Below are 24764 nucleotides of genomic sequence, written 5' to 3' on the forward strand. Positions count from 1 at the left end.
TCTGTTCGTGGCATTAGTCGCTGCAGATTCACATGCTGTGCATAGTCCGCCGTCTGGTGTTGGGTCGGAGTGTTACAAGTTGTTTTTCTTCGAAGAAGTCTTTTCGAGTCACAAGACCGAGGGACTCCTCTTTCTTTGTTTCCATTGCGCATGGGCGTCGACTCCATCTTAGATTGTTTTCCCCGCAGAGGGTGAGGTAGGAGTTGTGTATGTTAGTAATAGTGCCCATGCAATGGAATGAATAAGTATGTACAAAATAAAGTTTAAGTAATATATTTACAAATGTACAAATGTTGAAGATTACTTCCAAACGGCTACAGGCTCCCGGGGAGGCGGGTGGGCGCATGTGAATCTGCAGCGACTAATGCCACGAACAGATGTACACTGGGTAAGTGACATTTTCAGTTCGGTGGCATGTGTAGCTGCAGATACACATGCTGTGCATAGACTAGTAAGCAGTTATCTCCCCAAAAGCGGTGGCTCAGCCTGTAGGAGTGGAAGTAGTTTGAAATAAAGTTCTTAGTACGGCTTGACCTACTGTGGCTTGTTGTGCGGATAGCACGTCTACACAGTAGTGCTTAGTAAATGTGTGAGGCGTAGACCATGTGGCTGCTTTATATATTTCGTTCATTGGAATATTTCCTAGGAAGGCCATGGTAGCGCCTTTCTTTCTGGTTGAGTGTGCCTTTGGTGTAATGGGCAGCTCCCTTTTTGCTTTAAGGTAGCAGGTTTGGATACACTTAACTATCCATCTGGCTATACCCTCTTTTGATATTGGGTTTCCTGTATGAGGTTTTTGAAATGCAATAAACAGTTGTTTTGTTTTCCTAATTAGTTTTGTTCTGTCAATGTAGTACATTAGTGCTCTTCTGATGTCTAATGTATGTAGTGCCCTTTCAGCTACTGAGTCTGGCTGTGGAAAGAACACTGGTAGTTCTACTGTTTGATTTAAGTGGAACGGTGAAATAACTTTTGGTAAAAATTTAGGATTGGTTCTTAGAACTACCTTATTTTTGTGTATTTGAATAAAAGGTTCCTGAATAGTAAACGCTTGAATTTCGCTTACTCTTCTTAGAGATGTAATGGCAATGAGAAATGCAACCTTCCACGTTAAGAATTGCATTTCGCAAGAATGCATGGGTTCGAAAGGTGGACCCATGAGTCTAGTTAAGACGATGTTGAGGTTCCATGAAGGAACAGGCGGTGTTCTTGGTGGTATAATTCTTTTTAGGCCTTCCATAAACGCTTTAATGACAGGTATCCTAAATAGTGAAGTTGAATGGGTAATCTGCAGGTATGCAGAAATTGCTGCGAGGTGTATCTTTATGGAAGAGAAGGCCAGATTTGATTTCTGCAAATGTAGTAAGTATCCTACTACATCCTTTGGAGATGCATGTAATGGTTGAACTTGATTACTATGGCAGTAGCAAACAAATCTTTTCCATTTACTTGCATAGCAGTGTCTAGTGGATGGCCTTCTAGCCTGTTTTATGACCTCCATACATTCTAGGGTGAGGTTTAAATGTCAGAATTCTAGGATTTCAGGAGCCAGATTGCTAGATTCAGCGATGCTGGGTTTGGATGCCTGATCTGTTGTTTGTGTTGTGTTAGCAGATCTGGCCTGTTGGGTAGCTTGACATGGGGTACTACTGACAGGTCTAGTAGTGTTGTGTACCAGGGTTGTCTTGCCCATGTTGGTGCTATTAGTATGAGTTTGAGTTTGTTTTGACTCAATTTGTTTACTAGATATGAAAGGAGAGGGAGAGGGGGAAAAGCGTATGCAAATATCCCTGACCAATTCATCCATAGATGCCTTGAGACTGCCTGTGTGGGTACCTGGATGCGAAGTTTTGGCATTTTGCGTTCTCCTTTGTTGCAAATAGGTCTATTTGAGGTGTTCCCCAAATGTGGAAGTAAGTGTTTAGAATTTGGGGGTGAATCTCCCATTCGTGGACTTGTTGGTGATCTCGAGAGAGGTTGTCTGCTAGTTGATTCTGGATCCCTGGAATAAACTGTGCTATCAGGCGAATGTGGTTGTGAATTGCCCATTGCCATATCTTTTGTGCCAGGAGGCACAGCTGTGTCGAGTGTGTTCCCCCCTGTTTGTTTAGATAATACATTATTGTCATGTTGTCTGTTTTGACAAGAATGTATTTGTGGGTTATGATGGGTTGAAATGCTTTCAACGCTAGGAATACTGCTAACAATTCGAGGTGATTTATATGCAACTTCGTTTGATGTACGTCCCATTGTCCTTGGATGCTGTGTTGATTGAGGTGTGCTCCCCACCCTGTCATGGAAGCATCTGTTGTTATCACGTATTGTGGCACTGGGTCTTGGAAAGGCCGCCCTTTGTTTAAATTTATACTGTTCCACCATAGAAGCGAGATGTATGTTTGGCGGTCTATCAACACCAGATCTAGAAGGTGACCCTGTGCCTGTGACCATTGCGATGCTAGGCACTGTAGTAAGGGCCTCATGTGCAGTCTTGCGTTTGGGACAATGGCTATGCATGAAGACATCATGCCTAGGAGTTTTAATACCATCTTTGCATGTATTTTTTGTGTCAGATACATGGCTTGTATAACCTTGTAAAAATTGTGAACCCTTTGTGGACTTGGAGTGGCTATCCCCTTTGTTGTGTTGATTGTCGCTCCTAAGTATTGCTGTGTTTTGCACGGCAGAATGTGTGATTGTGCATAGTTGATGGAGAAACCGAGTTTGTAGAGGGTTTGTATGACATACTGTGTGTGGTGTGAACACTTTGTTAGGGAGTTGGTTTTGATTAGCCAATCGTCTAGGTAGGGGAACACGTGTATTTGCTGCCTTCTGATATGTGCAGCTACTACTGCTAGGCATTTTGTAAATACTCTTGGTGCGGTCGTTATACCGAACGGCAACACTTTGAATTGGTAATGTATTCCCTTGAATACGAACCTTAGGTATTTCCTGTGCGAGGGATGTATCGGTATGTGGAAATACGCATCCTTTAGATCTAAGGTTGTCATATAGTCTTGTTGTTTTAGCAGTGGTAATACGTCTTGTAGCGTGACCATGTGAAAGTGTTCCGATTTGATGTAGATGTTTAGTGTTCTGAGATCTAAGATTGGTCTCAGTGTTTTGTCTTTTTTTGGTATTAGAAAGTACAGTGAGTAAACTCCTGTGTTCCTTTGTGTACCTGGTACAAATTCTATTGCGTCCTTTTGCAGTAATGCCTGAACGTCTAATTCCAGAAGGTCTAAATGCTGTTTTGACATATTTTGTGTTTTTGGTGGGACATTTGGAGGGATTTGGAGAAATTCTATGCAATAACCATGTTGGATAATTGCTAAGACCCAAGTGTCTGTTGTTATCTCCTCCCAAGATTTGTAAAATTGGCTCAGTCTTCCCCCCCACTGGTGTTGTGTGAAGGGGTTGAGGGACTAGTGAGTCACTGTTTGGTTGAAGGGGTTTTGGGACCTTGAAATTTTCCCTGGTTTCTAGGGAATTGTCCCCCTCTGTACTGGCCCCGAAAGCGTCCCCTTTGGTACTGTCCCTGGTAGGTAGACGGTGTTGATTGTGAGGTGCTGGCTTGTTTGGCTTGACCCCGAAACCCCCCTCTGAAGGTTGGTCTGCGAAATGTGCCAAAAGTGCCTCTGCCCTGCGGGGAATAGAGTGCGCCCATGGCCTTGGCTGTGTCAGTGTCCTTTTTCAATTTCTCAATTGCCGTGTCCACTTCGGGTCCAAATAATTGTTGTTCGTTGAACGGCATATTGAGCACTGCCTGTTGTATCTCGGGTTTAAACCCGGATGTGCGCAACCATGCATGCCTTCTTATGGTTACCGCGGTATTTATTGTTCTTGCAGCTGTATCCGCTGCATCCATAGAGGAGCGTATTTGGTTATTAGAGATATTTTGTCCCTCCTCAACCACTTGTTGTGCCCGTTTTTGTAATTCTTTGGGTAGATGCTCGATGAGCTGCTGCATCTCATCCCAATGGGCTCTGTCATATCGCGCTAGGAGCACCTGAGAGTTCGCGATGCGCCACTGGTTTGCAGCTTGTACAGCAACCCTTTTCCCAGCTGCGTCGAACTTGCGGCTCTCTTTGTCCGGAGGTGGGGCGTCGCCTGATGTGTGCGAGTTGGCTCTCTTGCGAGCTGCCCCTACTACAACTGAATCTGGTGACAGTTGTGATGTGATAAAAGCAGGGTCCGTGGGCGGTGCTTTATATTTTTTCTCCACCCGTGGAGTTATTGCTCTGCTTTTGACAGGTTCTTTAAAGATCTGTTTTGCGTGCCTTAGCATTCCCGGGAGCATAGGCAGGCTTTGATAGGTGCTATGGGTGGAGGAGAGGGTGTTGAAAAGGAAGTCATCCTTGACAGGTTCTGAGTGTAACGACACGTTATGGAACTCTGCTGCCCTGGCTACCACCTGTGCATACGCTGTGCTGTCCTCAGGTGGTGAGGGCTTGGTAGGGTACGACTCAGGACTATTGTCTGATACTGGGGCGTCATATAGGTCCCAAGCGTCTTGGTCATCTTGGCTCATGGTGGTATGAGCCGGTGAATGTGACGGAGTCTGTGCCGGTGATGTATGAGTTACAGGTGGAGGAGAGGGTGGTGGAGTTACTTTCTTCACCACTTTTGCTTGTGGTGTTTGTTCTTGAGTTTGGAACTCGAGTCTCCTTTTCCTCCTGATTGGGGGAAGAGTGCTGATCTTCCCTGTCCCACTCTGTATGAAGATCCGCTTCTGGGTGTGGTCTACGTCAGTGGTTTGTAACTCTTCTTCAAATCTGTGTTTGCGCATTTGAGAGGACAGTGATTGTTCCTCTGAATACGAGCTGGCAGTGGGTTCGGTTGCTGGGCGTTTTGGCACCGAAACTGTGTCTTTGCTTGTTTTCGGCTCCGAGGAGAATTTTCTCTTTTTTATAGTCGAGCTTTCTCGGCGTCGATCATCCTCGGTGCCGCTGTCTCTGCGTCGAGCAGCTTCGGTTCCGCTGTCTCGGCGTCGACCCTTTTCGGCAGCACTTTCTCGGTCCCGAGATTGCTGCGTGCCTGTGTCTCGACCCGAGTCGGACGATCTCGGCACCAGTTCGCCCTTTTTCGTTGCCGATGGACGGTCACCTATTTTATGGGTTGAGCCATGGCCTGTTGGCATTGGCGTCCCCTGGGCCTTTTCTGTTTTCCCGTGTGGTGCTTGTTTCGACGTCTTACTCACGGTTTCTTCGACGTCGAACTCCTCCGAGTCCGATTCATGGATGGAGAAGGCTTCCTCTTCTTCTCCTTGTTCCTCGAACCCTCGTTGTCCTGTCGGCGTGGACGCCATTTGCAACCTTCTGGCTCTTCGGTCACGGAGCGTCTTTCGGGACCGAAACGCACGACAGGCCTCACACGTTTCTTCCTTGTGCTCGGGCGACAGGCACAAGTTACAGACCAAATGTTGGTCTGTATATGGATATTTGCTGTGGCATTTAGGACAGAATCGGAACGGGGTCCGTTCCATCGGTGTCGATGTTACACGCGGTCGGGCCGACCAGGCCCCGACGGGGGGTCGAAGTTACCCCGAAGGGCTACCGGAGCTCTTCACGATTCGGTGTCGATTCTATCTAACCCGATACCGAACGAAACAATACCGACGTAGTTTTACGAAGTTCTGACTATCTTTCCGTCCCGAAACCCTGAGCGAAAAGGAACACGTCCGAACCCGATGGCGGAAAAAAAACAATCTAAGATGGAGTCGACGCCCATGCGCAATGGAAACAAAGAAGGAGGAGTCCCTCGGTCTCGTGACTCGAAAATACTTCTTCGAAGAAAAACAACTTGTAACACTCCGACCCAACACCAGACGGCGGACTATGCACAGCATGTGTATCTGCAGCTACACATGCCACCGAATACAATGTTACAGATGGTTAGATCACAGGTAATCGTACTCATAAATGGTACAGCAGGCTGCAAAAGTAAAGATTACGTGCACAGGGTCAGAGCCATTATATTTTCCAGCATGTGGAACTTATAACCACAGGACACTAGAGGACAGGTATGAAACCTTAGAACCATTTTGCTAACATCATAAACACTAGCCTTACTGTGGAACTATTTTCTTGGATGGATTTTCCCTCAGATCACAGTCGGGGACCCACCTTGATTCTCAGACGAGAGAAAGCTAAAACAACATGACATGGTATGTGCAAACCTCATTGTGAACTGCTCTACAATATGACAAGCAATTACTGCAAAAAAAATATGCACATTCGTACTAGTGAATGAAAAAACAGACAATGGTAAGAAAATCCCTAAAACCTAATAGTCTTCTTTTGTGCCGGTGAGTAGAAATGTTCCCAGTCCCATATGCCTTTTCGTAACCTGGTGAATGTCACCAACATATATTCGCTCACTTGCGAGCAAGCACAGGTAATACCAAATTAAGATGCCAGCATGGAACATCATGCAGGGACAAGGTCAACGGATTCAAGTTGTTAGCAGAAATTAAGCTCTCCTTTCATGACATCAGACTGGAAAACGCCTGGCTTCGCTGCTCAGAAAGATTTTGCATCTAAGAGCAAGAAAAGCTCACATGCTAGCTGCTTAGGAAACAGAAGGCAAAGCTCAGTGATGGGAGAGAAGGATGGAGAACATGCCCTGGCTATTGACACAGCAGACTCCTACCCAAAAGCTACAAATATTTGAAGGACAATTTGACGCTCAGTGCGCCCAAACAACAGGCATGATGGGACAAGAACAAGACACTAGATTTATTTGGCAGCTTATAGAAATCTCCAGCTTTTACAACGGGGAAACTTAACTTCCCAAAAAACCTTTTCAAACTAAGAGCACACATGAAGCCCCTCATTTGGATTTAAGGCAAGGCATCATGTTTTGGCCAGCCTAAAATGTAAAAGACTGATTAAGATTCACAAGTGAAGTTCCTACTTGCATACTGCATCATTCAGTGTCATGAGATATACAGCATAGAAAGACAGGGGCTGACAATATTTTCTTGGCCAGAAGCCATTCCTCGAAACTGTGTACACAGAGTCGGGGCATGCACCTGACACCTTCTTTGCGGATATAAAACAAAGCCATACAATTATACTTAGGACCTGATTTAGAGTTTGGCGGAAGGGGCTACTCTGTCAGAAATGTGACAGATATCCTGTTGTCGAATTACGATCCAATTATAGCTTATGAAGATAGTAATACAGTAGATGGGATATCCGTTATGTTTGTGATGGACTAATCCATCCACCTAACTCCAAACCAGGCCCTTAAATTCCAAGACAGTTCTGGCTTGCACTGAACCAAGTAAGGAATACCAAGCCAGATGTATGGCCTTTAGCTTCACCTAAAGAACTTGGAGATAGGAAAGCCTATTCCTTGGGAGACCGAAGATGATATCTTGTGAGGGAACTCAAGACTCCCCTTCCACCATAACGAGAAGAATCCACACTGCCTTCGGAAAAAAAAGAAATGGCACCCTAACCAGTCCTCCCAAACCCCAGAATTAATTTATCATAACAGGGAAATTACCAGCTTCTCGGGCTCCAACCCCAGCAGATGGGCCCACCATCAACTCTACCTCAACATACTGGATCAGTTTGAAGTACTTAAGTCATTTATCAGATGAATTCAGTCACTCCTCAATACACACCAAGGAAGAGTAGGGTACTCTCTTCTACAACTGCCTGTTGTGAGATAAATTCCCTAGAAGTCCTCAGCTGTAGAGGCAAAAAAGGAATTCAAAGATTGCAGAGGAACACTCCTAAGCTTGAGTACCGCTCTGTGTTCACTGTGGGAAGGGATTTGTAAAGGATGGACGAAATGGAACGATTGATACCCATTGGATCAATAGTGCATCAGTCATTATAGGTGGCAGGTTATTTTGTGACCAGCCTGAAGCCTGTCTTTCACCACTGGGACAAGTTGGATTGGTTCACTAAGGCCAGCAGGAAGTAACTTAGAGAAAGTTGTAGAATTGTCCTGTACCTAGATGGAAGTTTAAACATGTATACTTGGAAACTTGCAACATCATTAAGAATACTAGCATATATTTACAAGTCATAGATTTTGACCCTGTGACACTCTCTTTTGTAAAAAAACACTTGACACCGTGCAGCCTTCCATTAGTAAATGTTGGTGGGCCCAGACCCTGTGCTGGGTCTTTTTTCTTGAAAGAGAATTAGAGGCGCTAAACATTTCAAGCTTTTTTCTAAAACTCCCCAGAATTTATATTTAAAATACTTTTTTCGCATTTACCCCATTTAAATCTAAAACTATTAAGTGATTATCATGCCTCCAAAGACAATTTCTTCCCTCGTACATTTCACTATTTTGCACTGACTTTTTCTTGATAGCACTGATATTTTAATTTTCATTAACTAGCTTTGGTCATTACATTCTTTAATTGTTTGGCACCTTAATGCCTTGCATATTTATACCACTTGTAAGACTGCAACCACAGCTTATGCTACCAAAGAGAGTCACAAGAATCCTTTACGGAAAGAAACGTTACGTATTTGTTTGCTAAGTTCTGCATAATAGGCATCTTTATTTAAAGCATAAATGGTAGAATGTGGGGGTATCATAACGCTTCTTTTTTTTTTTACAATTGCACTTCTAAATGCAAATCAGGCTTTACATATTTCAATATTAATCGTTAATTAATGCACTTATATCAAACCTATTATCAGTTTTTTTTGTCAAGAGGAGAAGCCATGTTAGAGTTAAAAAGTAAAAACTGAAAGCTAATTTCTGTACGGCAGTGCTGATGAACTGAAAATGGCACTTGATTTGTGAAGAGTTTCCCTTTGAGACCTTTCTTTTTCCATGAAAATGTATTTCCATTTGATCTGCATATATATATCTTAAATACAAGTTCTTGTAATCATAATACCAAAAGACTGTGCTTATGATACTGCTAATATTCTGCAAATAGTATCTGAATGGAGAACATGCAATGACGACTTGAAAATGTATGTCCGGCACACCATCACCATGCTTTAAAAACAATGTATAAATTGGGTTACTGAACATTTAGCATGACGCAAATCACACCAAATGCAACCTACAACACATGCAATTGGATGGAGGTACAAGGAAAGCACAGTGTGCATTTAAACACCTAGATTTGCCAGCTACACAGTGACCTACAATTAATGGATAAAGATTATGTCAAGAAGAGAAAATCTTTAACACATTAAGGAAGAAATATTTAAAGAGAAAGCGTCAGACTGTACCTGATCATCATTTTCATCTGAAAAGGTTATTGATGTGAGCTTGTAGTTATTCTGCAATAAAAATTCATTCACTAGGAAATTAAGAGCTCTTTTTTCAAGAGGTTTGATGGGCTCCTAAAATGAAAAAAATAATTATAAATTGTAATTGAAACCATTCCTGAATTTCAGCATGGGCTATTAATTGGTTCCTGACCTTAATAAATGTAGGTATGACTAACATTCTCCATCTTACATTTCATTAACAGATCCCTTCTGGTTGCTGATAAAACAAATAAAACAAACACTAACAAAGAAATGCCTTTGTGATATAATATATAAAGGAAGAGATTTACGTATATAACAGTCCTAAATTCAAATTAAATCTAGATCACTCAGACAAATCAGTACAAAATCCTGGACCAGTTACTTTCCCCAAGCATGCATCCATTTCTTGAGTAATATACACATTTCTTCTGCATGCAAGAAACTATAGAGTTGGGGAGTTAGGTCATGCTTTAAGTGGGCCAAATGTTCACAAAGGGCAATTTCTTTTTATGTTATACAAAAACTCAATTGAAGCTGGAAAAATGTACATATATTTTAACATCGGTCCTATGTTACCATCAACACAGAATAGAAAATCTGTCAAATAGGTAAGTAGCAAATGTTTTATAGAAAGAAGGGTTTCACGGACCACTGATGAATAACATCCAAAGGTGGGCTCCCATACATCAATACTGCAAGATGATCTCATGATAATAAAATGATGGGAGAATGTAAAATATGACACCTACTAGAGGTTTCTATTCGGAGAACTTCACATTAATCCGTCTAGACTCAGTGGCAACAAACCTACCTGAGAAAATGTTTTTAACAACACAGTTGTAGTCAGAGAAGAGTCAGGCAGTATATGTAGGAGATCGTGAAGGCTAATACAGAAAGGAAGGTCCTTGACTGGATAATTTTTCTGCACAATACATACCAGTAACAGTTAATTAAGCTTTTGCAACCAAAATCTTGAGCAATACACTGGTAATGAATTCAACCCACCAAGGCCAATTCAGTTTTTCACCTTTCTGAGCTTCATGAATTGATTACTAATAATATGGATAATAATGAGTCCTTCTGTTAAGAGTGCTTATAACGTAACAACTGCCCTCTGAACTATATGGATCGTCTTCTTGAGGAAACTAACACAATCAGAACAATGCTCATTCTGTATCAGGTCTAAGAGCGACTGATCAGTGTCACAAGTTTATACTGAAAAATCCCAGAATCCTCCACCTCCCTCTCCCAATAATTGAACGGCAATAAAGTAGACTTTTATGATGTGTACTCCTTGGAGTTCATAGTTTTAGTTTTTGGGAGTGAGTCAGGTTGAACGGCTCTAACTGTTCAAGAGCTTTTGCAAGTTAGATTGGCCTTTGGCGATATTCATAAATTCCTGCAGAGTTCTTCCGAAAGCGCCTTGTGTACAATACTGTATCATGCTGTGCCATTAGCCATAGAGCAATGCCCATGAGGCACAAACGATCCTCAATTGTAGCAATGACCATCTTTATTAACATGAATTACATTATCTATCAGATCATGTGGGCCTATTTCAATCAAGATAACCCTCACCTTTTATCAATGGACAGACAGACACATGTATATCAAGATCAGACCCCCCCAAAATCGTTTGGTGGTATGGCAATTAATGACCTCCAAGTAAAGGAATAAAGGATTGCACTTGGCAAAAAAAGTCTTTTTAAAGGGGTGGAAACCAGTCTTTATTTAGAGATAAGTTCAAATACCTGTCGAAAAATAGCACTTATCTCCAGGAAGATGCAAATGTTTTGTGGTTCACAAGGATGCCAAGTATTTAACATTCTGTGGGCAGATAAATAATATTGTTAGAGTAGTCCCACAACTTAGATGGACGTCCGAGCTTCCTCAGCAATCTGCCCTTGTATTTGCAACACTCACAAACTCAGACCACTTATTTCCCTCCATCCATGCCCAGCGAGAGCAGAAAAACAGCTACAGGAGTTCTGAATGGCTCAAAATTGGATTACTTATAACCGAGAGTGCTATCTTTTCAAAATCTAGCTGCTAGGCTTAGCATTTCTGCTCTAAGCTGCGATAATGAGAAAACAATTCTTGTATACCTCCATTGACCACCTACACACAAGAGGGCTGGCTTTAAAATACTATGCCCAATGCATAAATGCAACTTTGGAAAGGGCCTCCTCCTTTATTGCTGAAAACATCACCTGATTTTCCCCAGCTCGACCTCTACACTCTTTCCAACTACATGCCTTAAGCACACCCTTATTTTGATAGAGTTCCTTTGGTGGAAAAGCTTTCTGTGACTTGGCTCCTGGCTTGTGGAATTCATTAACAATCTCTTAAAACCACCTGATTTTACATCGCTTTTCTGGAAAAAAAAGTCAGGCTTGCTGACTAAGACACTGTCTAGTCATACCTTTATACTGCTGCACTAAAAGAACTTAGGGCGTGTGCAGCATCTACATAATCTCCAAATCCTGAATGTAAATACTGCCCAGCTTACAAACATACGTATCTGGATACAATCTGGTGTCTAGCAAGGAAAAAGGACTTGTAACAGAAAAACAAAGCTAGAAGAGTGTGACACCTGGATCAACGTACAGAGAAGTTTAAAGGATACGCTGATGGTTGATCAACCAACAATTATTAAAATCAATTATAATGCACAGAAGCTTGAACCTGGAAATCTAGACCTTAATCCTCAAACTCCAAGGGCTCATATTTTAGGAAGAAGACAAAATGGTAATTTAAACAGCCTTTGTACTCTCTCCGTTTGAGCTCTTGATGATAAGGGACAGGGAGAGACACAGAAATGGAAGCATTTTGACTTCTGATAGGCACCCAAACAGATTAGGTAAGGTAGAAAAGTAAGATGAGAAATCACATTAGTTGTGACCTTGCCATCATATATCATGTTATGAAATTATTATTTTTTTATTCCAGACTTCTTAAAATAACGGAGTGGAGATTTAAGCTTACAAAAAAATGGGAGATTTCACTGAACGACGACATGAAGTTATTAGAAAAAAACAGCAGCAGTGAACAGTTAATCAAATCAGACAATGACAAAGCATACACTGCCAAAATCTCAGTCTCAGTGCCAAATTAAGCCTCAGCTGCCCAGAACCAATCGGCTTGAAGAGATAGGGACAAATGGAGAGATTAAGTGACATGTAAACGTGATAACACATTGGTGAAAATTACCTGTATTTCTTGTTCTGCCTATTTTGATATAAAAAGGAGCAAATTCATAATCTCTGAGCTCTGGAATATGGGTTTCATGAATTATACACCACTTTTTGCTTTTTCATGCTGGTTAACATCACAGAAGGGGGTGAGACTTTGTTCAGTCACTTACGTAACTGTTAAGTAACCCATAATATAATTCCCAACTGAGTGACATTTTTTTTTAATCAATATTTATAAAAGCATAACTCCTTGTTTCCACAGACCAAAAAATATTTTCTCTCACATTTAGCACTGCTGACGTTCTCAAATGCATTTGTAAATTAACACCTGGGGCTCAAATATTGTGACATATTAACAGAAAATATGTGTTGTTTTATCACTAAAATTAGGCACTGTACATATAGTTAAAATTAAAGCTACAACAGAAGCACTCAAAATGTCCTTGTGATTGTTATGGCATAATATAAATCTTGTTTTCTTTATAATCTTTTATAAATGTCTAATGTTTTATGGTTTCTTTTTGGACTGACAATTCATGACAGGGTAATATTGCCATAAATAGTCTATAAGCCAGGGACAGCAAACCCCACCCGAGCATTTTGCCACAAAGGTCGAATGGCTCATTTTCAAAACATGGCCTTATACAAGTTTCAAACCCTTGTTTACAAAGAACGCTGTGTGCCTGCCGGGAGGAGGAGTTTCACGGGCAGGAGCCCTTTAAACTACCTTTGCGCTCCCGCCGTCGCGGGAAGCGCTGTGTGCCTGCCGGGAGGAGGAGTTCCACGGGCAGGAGCCCTTTAACTATCTTTGCGCTCCAGCTGTCGCGGGAAGCGCTGTGTGCCTGCCGGGAGGAGGAGTTCCACGGGCAGGAGCCCTTTAACTATCTTTGCGCTCCCGCCGTCGCGGGAAGCGCTGTGTGCCTGCCGGGAGGAGGAGTTTCACAGGCAGGAGCCCTTTAAACTACCTTCACGCTCCCGCCGTCGCGGGAAGCGCTGTGTGCCTGCCGGGAGGAGGAGTTCCACGGGCAGGAGCCCTTTAACTATCTTTGCGCTCCCGCCGTCGCGGGAAGCGCTGTGTGCCTGCCGGGAGGAGGAGTTCCACGGGCAGGTGCCCTTTAACAATCTTTTCGCTCCCGCCGTCCCGGGAAGCGCTGTGTGCCTGCCGGGAGGAGGAGTTCCACGGGCAGGAGCCCTTTAACAATCTTTGCGCTCCCGCCGTCACGGGCAGGAGCCCTTTAAACTACCTTCGCGCTCCCGCAACGCGGGACGCGCGTGGGCGGCGCCCGGGCCAAGGGCGGGCCCGTCCTGTGCCCATCAGCGACCGGAGGAGGCCGGGCTGGGCCACACCGTTTGTATCCTGACCCCCGAGGTTGGTGACCAGCGGACGAACATACCTTACCTACCCGACACCTTCCTAATACAGGTGAGCAGTACTTTAGGCCCTCCTGGCGTCTCAGCTTTTCTTAATAAAAGCCCCAATAGAGCAAAAATAGGGTGGGAAAAGGATAGGAACAGCACCCACGGAAACAGACTGTCAAACTCTGGGGCTGGACCGAAGTGTCTTACCAAAACAAGATGGGCAGACGGAAGGGGGGGATGCCTTTGGAAAAAGCCGGTAACAATAAGACTCTAGATGGCTTCCTCCAAAAAGCGGTAGGGGCATTGGAAAAAGAAATTGAATTGGTGGAGCGCCGATTGACTGCTCCCCCACCAACGGATGCTCCATCGAAAACCCCACCACAACCTTTTTATCCACCAGTTTTTCAGCCTAAACCGGCAACCCCACCTCCAATTACCCAAACTACCTGAATGCCCTTCGCAGAGCCCCTGGACAAAGCCATATATTCTTCAGAAACTTCACAGCCTATGCCAGATAGGCCTGCACCCTCCCCAAAGCACAGCTCAAAGGGCAAAAGGAAACGTGGGGAGGTGAACCTAAAGAATAAACGGGCCCGTGTTTTGAACTCCCCCAATCATACCGCGCCTACTCGGACCAAGGACTGCACACCTGCCCAAGCTACAAATAACGGCAGCCTGGACATAGCTTTTATAATAGATTTTATAAAAGACGAGCTCTCCAAAAAATGACACCCTATAACAACTCGCCTAGCAGCTATTGAGGAGAAACTCGACGTTCTCATCAAACTCAATCAGCCAAACAGCTCTACCTCATCGGATTTACAATATTCGCAACAACATCTTCCCCCATGCCCTCCAGCCAACAGTGCCAGCAGCCCTCTTCTACCACCAAGCACGGTTCACAACCCTCAATCACTTTGCCCTGATTCTTCGCATCAACCAGTGAAGACTTCTACTGCTAGACTGGTCAACTCCCCTAAAACATGGCACTCAAAGAGTGACCCTCTCTTCCCAAGGCGGACTGATGAAAGTGCTTCTTCCATAAACATGGACACAAAACTGTACAAGGACTATACCAACCCTCCAGCAGACCGGATGCATAGGGATCTAGGATCCAATATGAGAACCTTACACCTACCACCGGAAGCTTGCCCTTATGTGCTTGTTATCACGAATGTTCCTAAGCTTAAGCCTAATATCCCCGAATCATTTACAGAACTGAAAAATAAGACCATCCACTGGCTACATAAATATGCTAGATTTGCTTTCTATATGATACCCTCAATATTAATGGTGAGGCGGGTGGGTTGGGTGGGTCCACTCAAAAACCCCGGTACAGGGGATTGTATTGTTATTAATTTCAATGCGCCTTCCCTTGTCCAACAGCTCTCCTTGAATGTGTGTCATTCCAACCCTCTAGGGGGAGCAACCTCACTTTGTAGGCTCCAGGCTTTTTACCCTCATAAAGCTGTACCAACTACTAATGGGGTAACAATGTCACTTAGAGGTCCCACTAGGGTACAGATACAGCCTGACTCTCAGCTGAGATGTAGCCCTTTTTCGCTCTCGCTCTCTGAAAATGATTGACTAAAAAACAGCACTGAGTACAGCTCACTTCAGCCTCAAGGTTCAAACATTTGGGATAAAAAGTACCCTATAGTCGGAAATAATGAAACTCACGAAATAGGGCAAGGCAACCCTGAGGTCGAACAAACCCCTACTGTAGACGCCAGAGACCCTACGCCAATTTCCGTACCTGCTCAGCCAGATCTTTCTAAGTGTTTTGAAAACTGTATTGGGGGTGCAAATAAGAAGCGCAAGGTGATTGAGACCAATTTAACCACAGATTTATTAGATCTCAGCAAACTTGGATATCCACCACCATTTCAGACACTCGAATTGCTCACGCCACCCCCCGATCTAGATGGGACAAGAAATATTTTGGGCAATACAGTAGTGGGAAACCCAAACATGACTGGTATAGATACGATTGAAAAGGGTATAAAACGTCCCCATGGTACCCCATTGGCAAGAGAGAACCCTGTGGCCGAAGCTCCCCATGACAAAATAGATGGCCTAGATACCATCCTTAGTTGGAATATTGCAGGGTTGGAGAATAAAATGAACAACCCCGAATGGGGCAAATTCATAGACGAACACAAAATAAGTCTTTTCCAAGAAACATGGGCATTGGAGCCCAAATACAGAATTGGTTATAAAAGATATTGGGTCCCAGCAACTAAGGTGAATTCAGGGAGACCCTCAGGTGGCCTGCTTATATGGCTCAGCTGTTCCTTTAAATGTCGGATTGAAACAATTGACTTGGGCTGCCCTGATTTAATGGGCTTATCAATACCATCCCTTAGTGAGAAACCACTCTTAATAATCAATATTTATAATAGGAGCCTGGGTAGCAAATAGGAGTCCGACACACTGACTATTTTGGACAGCTTTCTTTCTTGTAAATCACCTTCCCACTTTATTCTTATTGCTGGAGATTTCAATGCCACTTTTGAACCCTACTCGCTGGCCCAGGAATTATACAAAGATGAAGATGCTTACTGGGGTATCCCTCAATTGGTATCAAGCAAAAGAACAAAAATAAATAGATTAACACACAAGGTTGTGGACATCACATTGGCACATGGCCTGCGGGCTTGCAATGGTCGTTCCCGCTCGGACCCTAATCTTCACCACACATTCAGGCGCGGGGCACAGAAGAGCCAGATAGATTATATTTTGCTTGATGTCCGCCTGTGGGGCTATATGGCTGACATGAACATTATAGAACATGAGGAAAGTGACCACGAACCATTGATTTTATCTCTTAGGAACCTATTACCCCTACTTGAAGTTTCCTGTTCCAAGACCCACGAACAACAGCTTGCACTGACCAATAATAGACTAAATGTTAGATGGGAATCCCTGAACGCCGATACAGCCACCCTGGCATCTGCGTACAGGCAGTTGGCTGATCATATGGATTGTATATCTCAGCCTTTAGAAGATAGTGGTGGGCTTATAGCAGCCCACACACGATTTTTTAATTCTCTAAAAAATCTTTTTACCAAAGAGTCTGCAAAAGAAGTTAAAGAGAAGTGCAACACAAGGTGGTTCAATGCCACATGCAGGGAAGCACAGCACAAACTGCTGAGAGCTTTAAGAGGTGGCCAGTCAGATCATATCAGGGAAGCCAGGAAAGATTATAAACAGGAACAAGGCAGAGCCCGCAGGACATGGGATGAATCTAGATGGGTTTCCCTCCTGGAGTCTGCTAAAACAAATGACACCTCGAAATTTTGGAAATTGGTGGCTGATGCCAGCAAAGAACCTAATTGTTCGCCTGGTGCCTCAATACTCCCTGCAGAGGGGACAGATCATTTTTCCGACTATATTCTGGGATCACTGGTGTTACTTCTAGGGAATTGCCCCATACCATGATTACTGAGACCCCCAAAATTGAATTTACGTTGGCAGAAACTAAAGCTGCGATTGCTTCATTGAAATGGGGGAAGGCCCCCGGCCTCGATAAAATACCTGGTGATTTATACAAGACAAACCCAGATATATGGGCCCCATATCTGAACCTTATTTCCAATGCGGTAACTGCAGGAGCACCTGTCCCGAGCTCCTGGATGGGAGCAGAGATAGTTCCCATCTTTAAGAAAGGTAACCCCTCCAACCCTGTTAACTACCGCCCAATCTCCTTAATCGACAACTTCCAAAAACTTTTTGCAAAGCAAATTTTGTCCCGCCTAGAAGAATGGATTCTGGAAACCAATGCTATTTCTGATTTGCAAGCAGGGTTTAGGCCAGCAGTTAGTACCATAGATCAGGTGCTAAGATTCCTAACAATAAAATGGAAGACTGTGGAAGTAGGAGCTGGCAATCTTTTTGTAGTTTTTATTGATCTTAGAGCTGCGTTTGACTTGGTCCCAAGAAACCAGCTATGGCTGACACTAGCCAATATGGGTGTCCCACACGGCCTTTTGAAACTTATCACCCGACTACATGAGAATACTTATGCTCAAATCAGGAGCGGCAAGAATGGTGATCTAACAGAATCAGTCGCTATTGAGAGGGGAGTCAGACAGGGGTGTGTTCTGGCCCGACTCTTTTCCTTCTATACATAAATAATTGTATTAAGTATTTAGCAAATTGCACTAATGATTCCCCAAAGCTGGCCGGGACCAAAGTTCCATGCTTACTTTATGCAGATGACACTATCCTCCTGTCCAAATCATCCATGGGAATCCAGAATCTGGTTAACCAGTTCGGTGTATTCTGCAGAGATTACGGGTTAGACATAAATCTCAAGAAAACTAAATTCATGATATATAGTCCCCCCGAACAAGAAGCTTAGAGCAAATATAAAGATAGATTCAATTCCTCTAGAGAGGGTAATTGAATACGATTATTTGGGCATCAGACTATCCGATAAGGGCAGCTGGGATGCAGCTATAAGGAAAGGGGCACTAACAATCAGCCAAAGATGTGGAGTGATAGGACGCAAAGCTAGCACTGCAACAATTCCCCCTCTGACCCTCATCTCTGAAATATACAAAGTCCAAATCCGCGCCGCGGCCCTATATGGAGCGGAACTTTGGGGATCTCACAGACAAATGAACACTCTTCAAGTCAAAGAAAATAATTTCCTTAGACACATATCCAGACTAGGGAAGGGTACGCCGATGCTCCCCCTAAGACTGGACCTGGGTCTAAATAGTATTAAAGACTCAGCACACTTAAGACCACTTCTGTACTGGGTCAGACTATGGAAAACGGATGAACTCGAACCTTTCAGGTTAGCAGTTAAAGAATTATTGCCACCTTGCTATGGATGGGAAAAAGTACGATGGCTAAGGGAGATGAAAGAGGCCTGGGTTAAACTGAATTTATCCCATTACTGGGAAAATCCCGAGATGATTCCTGGTAACGCTAAACGCCTGATCAAAGACCGTTATTGGGAAAAGATCCATGAGGAATCTCTCGGCTCAAATGGGTTAGGTCGGCTGACAGCAGAGTTCCTGCTGGTTAAGCACGAACCTCTGCCTGAAAGCTTCCTGGATCTCCCTATACCAGCCCGTGCTCGCTCTTTATTACTCCAGTTCAGATATGGAACATTGGCAGTCAACAGCTTCACGGCCTGCTGGTCGACCAATAGTTCCTTATCTGACAAATGCACAAACTGTCATCTATGCAAGGAAACTTCTGAGCATGTTCTATTTTTCTGTCCTTTGTACAAATGCCCCCGAGGGAAGTGGATTACCCCTCTGTGCAAAACACTGTCAATAGAAAACCGTAACAGTGCATATAGAATATGTAAATATGATACTTCCATGCTGATAGTGAGTTCTGTTTCTAAATATTTGGCAGCAGCATGGAAAATCGGCAGTAGGATACTACAGATCTTAATCCACCGGTTGAAGTACAGTCTAGAAGTTAGCGAACTAGCACCCTGATATATATAGTCTGGGATTTTACATAAAACTATTAATGCGACCTATCGAGGACAAAAGACTGTATCCCCGAGCATGCTGTCTAATGGGTTACCCCAACAGAAGTGACCTATAGCTCCTCAGCATATATAATTTTACAAATGGTAAGATGCAATTTATTTGATCAACTTATTCAATAGAACTGATTAACTTAGGGCATCGTTTTCCACTGGTTGATTTTTAACTTTTGCTAACAGGAGCTATTGTATGTAGTTTTTATGTCTTATTCTTATTGGATAAACCCATTTTAAAATGGTTTTTATGCTTTTAACAACTGATCAGTATCATTTTAGCATTTAGCGTCTTGCATAGGGTAAGATCCAGAGACTATTTTGAGAGTCTTGTCTTAACTATTTATGAAACCTTTTATGTAATTTTATGAACTTCTTTCCTGTATTAATTGCCAATGTCCTTTTTATATATATATATTTTTTTTTTAGTATGCAACGGTTTATGGCTTCTACCTTTTTGTATGTATGATTACTTTTAACTTCTCAAATGGGCCAAATCTGGACCGAATAAACTATTGATTGATTGAAAGAACAAAATGGTCTATTTTCAAACTACACCAAATAAATTATTTCCCAAACTGACCGAGTTGAAACCTAGGATCTGCAAACCAAAAGCTACTATCTGTTCCCAAGCCACCAACCATTGCCTTCAAATTCTAATTTTTCCCTAGTCTTGGCCCTGTCCATAGGAACTCCAGCTATCAGAGTTATGGCCCATCAGTCCTTTGCAAAAATATGTAGCAAGACTGAAATGCCAATTTCCGCAAGTTAACAACAGAGGATACTTTTTCTCTTTTATTATTTTAAATATGTATATTCCTTGCCCAATTGAACTTCTAGCCTCTTCTATATCATGGCCTTGGTTATATGTGTTTCTTTGCAAATATTAACCTCAGAAATGGTGCCATCAACCCATGCAATTGTTATTTTATTTAACCTAAGTTCAACCACTCGCTCCTCATTGATCCAAGTACTATCTTGCATACTTTGTAAACACCTCTGATTGTAATGTTGATGCTGTTAAATATTGGCAAATGCTTCAAAACAATGTCTCATGCCCCATGTTGCCACACACAGGATCCAGGCTGCCAGGTTTTGCTGCAACTGGTGAAAGGCAGGAACAATGTGAAGAGGAGTGTCACGATGATGTTGCCATCTCATTTAATCCCTAGTTTTTGGTGACGGTAACAGACAACAGGACTCCAGCGATACATGTGAAGTTATCCCTATGCAGCATTCTACATCTCTGGTACGTACTGCTGCATTTTGGAAGCAATAGGGGTAAGGTACACACCACAGGCACTGCTTCGCGATATAAAAACACTTACAATTTTATTTATTTTTTAAACTACCTACTAACCGAAACACCGAAGAAATAAAGAGCTATTTGACTCCAACTTCTTTTTTGTTGTCAGTATAGTACTCTGCTAGTAAAGTTCACCAAAATATGCTGCGCCCTATATGAGGGTCGTCTTCAGGTCAGACCGGAATAGGAGTTAATTTTTCTGGGGTCCCACCCGATGGCAAAAAAATGAACAACAGAAAATGTTCATATGCGACCAGTGGACTTGATTTAGCAAACCTGGCATCTTAGCATTGAAAAAGGTTTAATGTATTTTTGCAGGTGCCAAAGAAATACAAAATAGAATACAAATAAACCACTGAAGGAGACTGACATGGATTTGGTTCTCTAGGCTGTGTACAGTAATAGTTAATGATGTAATACTAAAGCTCACATCGATGAACCTTGTCATGAACATCCACAAAGCAGATGTAAATTATATTCAGTTGGAACACTACTGTCACCCTTCTGTAAATCACAGCAAATAGTACACTCTCAAGCCAGTCAACAGTACGTTTGGGAGTTAAAAAAAAAGCAACTAGCAACCTGATATTAAAATAAATAGCTTCACTTTGCCTCTGCGACTATTATTACTTTCTCCGGTTTTCCTCAACGCTGAATGTTCAGTCACTGCAGAGGAAAGACACACAACCAGTATTAAAAAGAATGTGCTTGAACTCTAACACATAACTATAGCTGTTATTATAAGCCTGTCAAAAGCAATGCAAAAACACGTGATGCGGTATAAGTTCAGCTGAAGATATCTGTGACCTGACATCGCACAGTCCTCAAGGGGTACCTAAGGTAGAAAGCAGCAAACTATTTAACTAAGCTAACGTGTTGAATTTATCACTAGCAAACTAATCAGCGGTCCATTCAGGAAGCAATAATTTCTACGAGCCAGGAATACACATTTCTTCAACAGAAGAAGGTTGGTATTACTCTAATTTGGGCACAATATTTAGAACCGCACTTGGGTTCATCATATGTGGTCCAAGAGAATAAACACTGTCAGGGTGACGGCTCACTCAGCTGAATGGTCGCTGCTGCCGAAATGGGGTGTGCTGAAGATTAGGAGTTTTAATACCGACAAACCAGACTCCGCACTCCGTCCTCGCTTAAACAGACGTTTTAAGGCATGGGCAAAGTGGGCAACTGGGCCCCCACCTTCCAAGTACATGATCAAGGTCTCTGTTAAAAAATAAAAAAAAAAGAAAAGCATGCATACAAAAAAAAAAAGTATTTTTTAATTCCTTGCTTTCCAACTCCCAGTGCTTAATTTAATTTCTAAAAATACAAATAAGTGCCAGGGAATGCATCGGTAGCCCACTGCCCCTGCCAGATCTGGCAGTGTCCGACCAACACCATCGCACTCTTACAAGTGAGACAACTCGGACCATTCCAGGCCCCAAAAGCTGTAAGAATGGCTTGGGCGGCAGCTATTAGACATTTTTGATGTATATGGAATTAATACAAAAATGCTGGTGTGCTCACCTGTAAATTAAAAAAACAAAACACTGCCACCATTAGCAGACTGTCATAAGTGCCGGTGTAACCAATTAAGTGCCTGTGCCGAGCACCGGAAACCACTGATTCAAATTAAGCCGTATCAACTCCGGATCGCCACTAAAAGGTTTAAGATTTGGCAGGCTTGGGCCTAGTATACGCACAACTGCATTCAGAGCAATCAGCGGCATTTTATGGCATGAGCAAAGTGGGGCCCCATGAAAGCCTGGGCCTATTGCTCAACTGTGTGCCTGAGCCAGCTGTGTTCTGTTGCCAATTCTGCTGTGAAAACTTCCAATGTTGTTAAAAAAATAATCACTTTAAGTACCATTTCCATTCAATTTACTTTTGTAAAGGGGAGACTGGGGCAAAAAGTGGGAATCCGTACAGAATTAAAAAATATACATTATGTATTAATGTTTCTAACACTGCGCAGCATCTATAAAAATGTTTATTTTACATCAAAATGTCACCACAAGGTTATGGTTAAGGATAACACTAATTATCACAGTATCGAAAACACATTACTATACGGCTTTCTGGTATATGTATCTCGAACATTAGATGTAAATAAATGTAGATTACTATTTAGTCTTGGGAACATATTTATGTTATTTTTGTATTCTCATTTTAATAATTAATACATTCGTATAGTCTCCCGAATCTCAAGAACCTCCCAAGCAAGAGCAATTACTGAGAGAATCTTTCTCTACAAGCTTAATTTTTCAATAATATATTCCTACAGTGAAAAGCAAACACATGCAGTTCAGTGCATAGTAATCATTCCATTTGCAAGCGTAGTGCACAACTTCTCTGCCCTACTGCCTCAGACTTTGCCACTTTTTGTGAGGGAAGCTTGCCTGTCCATGTGTGGAACTAGCTATTTGTGTCAACGTAGCTTTCAGTGCTGCTGTCCAGGCTGTACCTCATCTACGTGTGAGTGAAGCTTGCACCTGGTGCTGCTTGTTCTGTGTGAAGGATGCATAAAGCCCTTGTGCATCTTCCGTAAGAAAGGGGCACTTACAGCGCTTTTGCCCTCAATGACCTGTTGAATGTGTAAAGGGACCGTGCAAATTTTATATTTTCTGTGGTTTCTGTATCAGAGAGGCTTACCTTGGTGATGCTACACTACTGCTGCCTGGTCTATATAAGAGATGTTTGCTCTCCAGTTCCAGTTTTTTGTGAGCAGTACCTCTGCGCGTCTGTAGGTATGTCGTTCGACTACAGGGGCGACGTCAGCATTGTCTGCGCCAAAAGTGACATCTGCAGCACCTACTTAGGCGCGACCAAAGTGGGCTGACACCAGCTTCTTTTCATGATTTTCCACGCCATAACCCTGACCACTGGTGTGGAAAACTAGGGCCCTGAAATGAATACGGCTCTGTCCCTAGAAATCCGTTTGTACAATGGGGATGATGGGTAGGTCAGTAAGAAATCTGCAGCTAGAGAATGCATTACCGAAGGTAAGTAACTAGTTCATCTGGAAAAGCACTGACATTAGCACACTTGGGTGACACCTATATAGAGGCCATGGAACATCACTTCCAGCGCGAATGACGAACGCAGAGTCGAATAACACCACCTACTCGCACGCAGGGGTACTGCTCATAAAAGATCTTCCGGATCCAGTCTGATGCCTGGGATAATTCTAAGGTAAGGAATCTGCAGCTAGAAGTCTCTATCAGATAAAGTATACAGTACTCACAAAAAGATCATGAAAATTATTCAGTACTTCCCACATCTTTCTTACAAGGGTGACATTTTTTAAATCCTTAATATGCTTCTTTATGTTGAGTTCAACAGAGCTCAAGTCTGTCTTTGATTTTTGAAGAACTGTGGTTGTAGTTCAGGTAGCGGGTGTAGGAAAGTACCATCTTGCCTGGCATGTTACCCCCATATTTCACTGTATATATTTTGTTTTAGTTGTATGTGTCACTGGGACCCTGCCAGCCAGGGCCCCAGTGCTCATAAGTGTGCCCTGTATGTGTTCCCTGTGTGATGACTAACTGTCTCACTGAGGCTCTGCTAACCAGAACCTCAGTGGTTATGCTCTCTTTTTGCTTTCCAAATTGTCACTAACAGGCTAGTGACCAATTTCACCAATTCACATTGGCATACTGGAACACCCTTATAATTCCCTAGTATATAGTACTGAGGTACCCAGGGTATTGGGGTTCCAGGAGATCCCTATGGCAGGGGTGTGGAATTTATTAAAATATCTACTTGTCCAGGGGACAGGTTGCTTCTCAAATCTACTTGTCCTGCAAAATGATCTACTTGTCCTTTTGGTGCCATGTAGTGTGGCGCCAAATTATGGCAGCAATCTCATTATGTAAGAGCTCTGATAATAACCTCTCTGATTATGCCAGGGCTACTACCATAGTAGGGCTTGAATACTTGCAGTTTCAATCCCTACTGTAGCAATTTCCTTATTTTGCCACCTTTCTGCAGATCTGAATACTGGGGCTGGAGGAAGCAGTAAGCAATAGTCCCAGGGCTGGAATGCCTTTGAGTCTGCAAACCAACTAACCTGCATGTTTTAAAGATTTTCACCAGCTTCTCTCTAATATTTTCCCATAATAAGAAAGGTTGGACATTTACTCCTGACAATGGCA

At 42.8% G+C, this 24764-nt stretch overlaps 1 protein-coding gene across 6 annotated transcripts in view; it reads right to left on the bottom strand.

Annotated features, from left to right (window-relative positions):
* The window catches only part of RELCH (RAB11 binding and LisH domain, coiled-coil and HEAT repeat containing), a 1006576-nt gene that overhangs the window by 807122 nt on the left and 174690 nt on the right, over positions 1–24764 (bottom strand). For all 6 annotated transcript variants that reach the window (XM_069219494.1, XM_069219496.1, XM_069219495.1 and 3 more), the window contains one exon: positions 9216–9329. In XM_069219494.1, the coding sequence (XP_069075595.1) occupies positions 9216–9329 (114 nt within the window). The remainder of the gene's footprint in view (positions 1–9215; positions 9330–24764) is intronic.

The sequence above is a fragment of the Pleurodeles waltl genome, chromosome 2_2 (assembly GCF_031143425.1).
Source record: "Pleurodeles waltl isolate 20211129_DDA chromosome 2_2, aPleWal1.hap1.20221129, whole genome shotgun sequence".
Classification (NCBI taxonomy): domain Eukaryota; kingdom Metazoa; phylum Chordata; class Amphibia; order Caudata; family Salamandridae; genus Pleurodeles; species Pleurodeles waltl.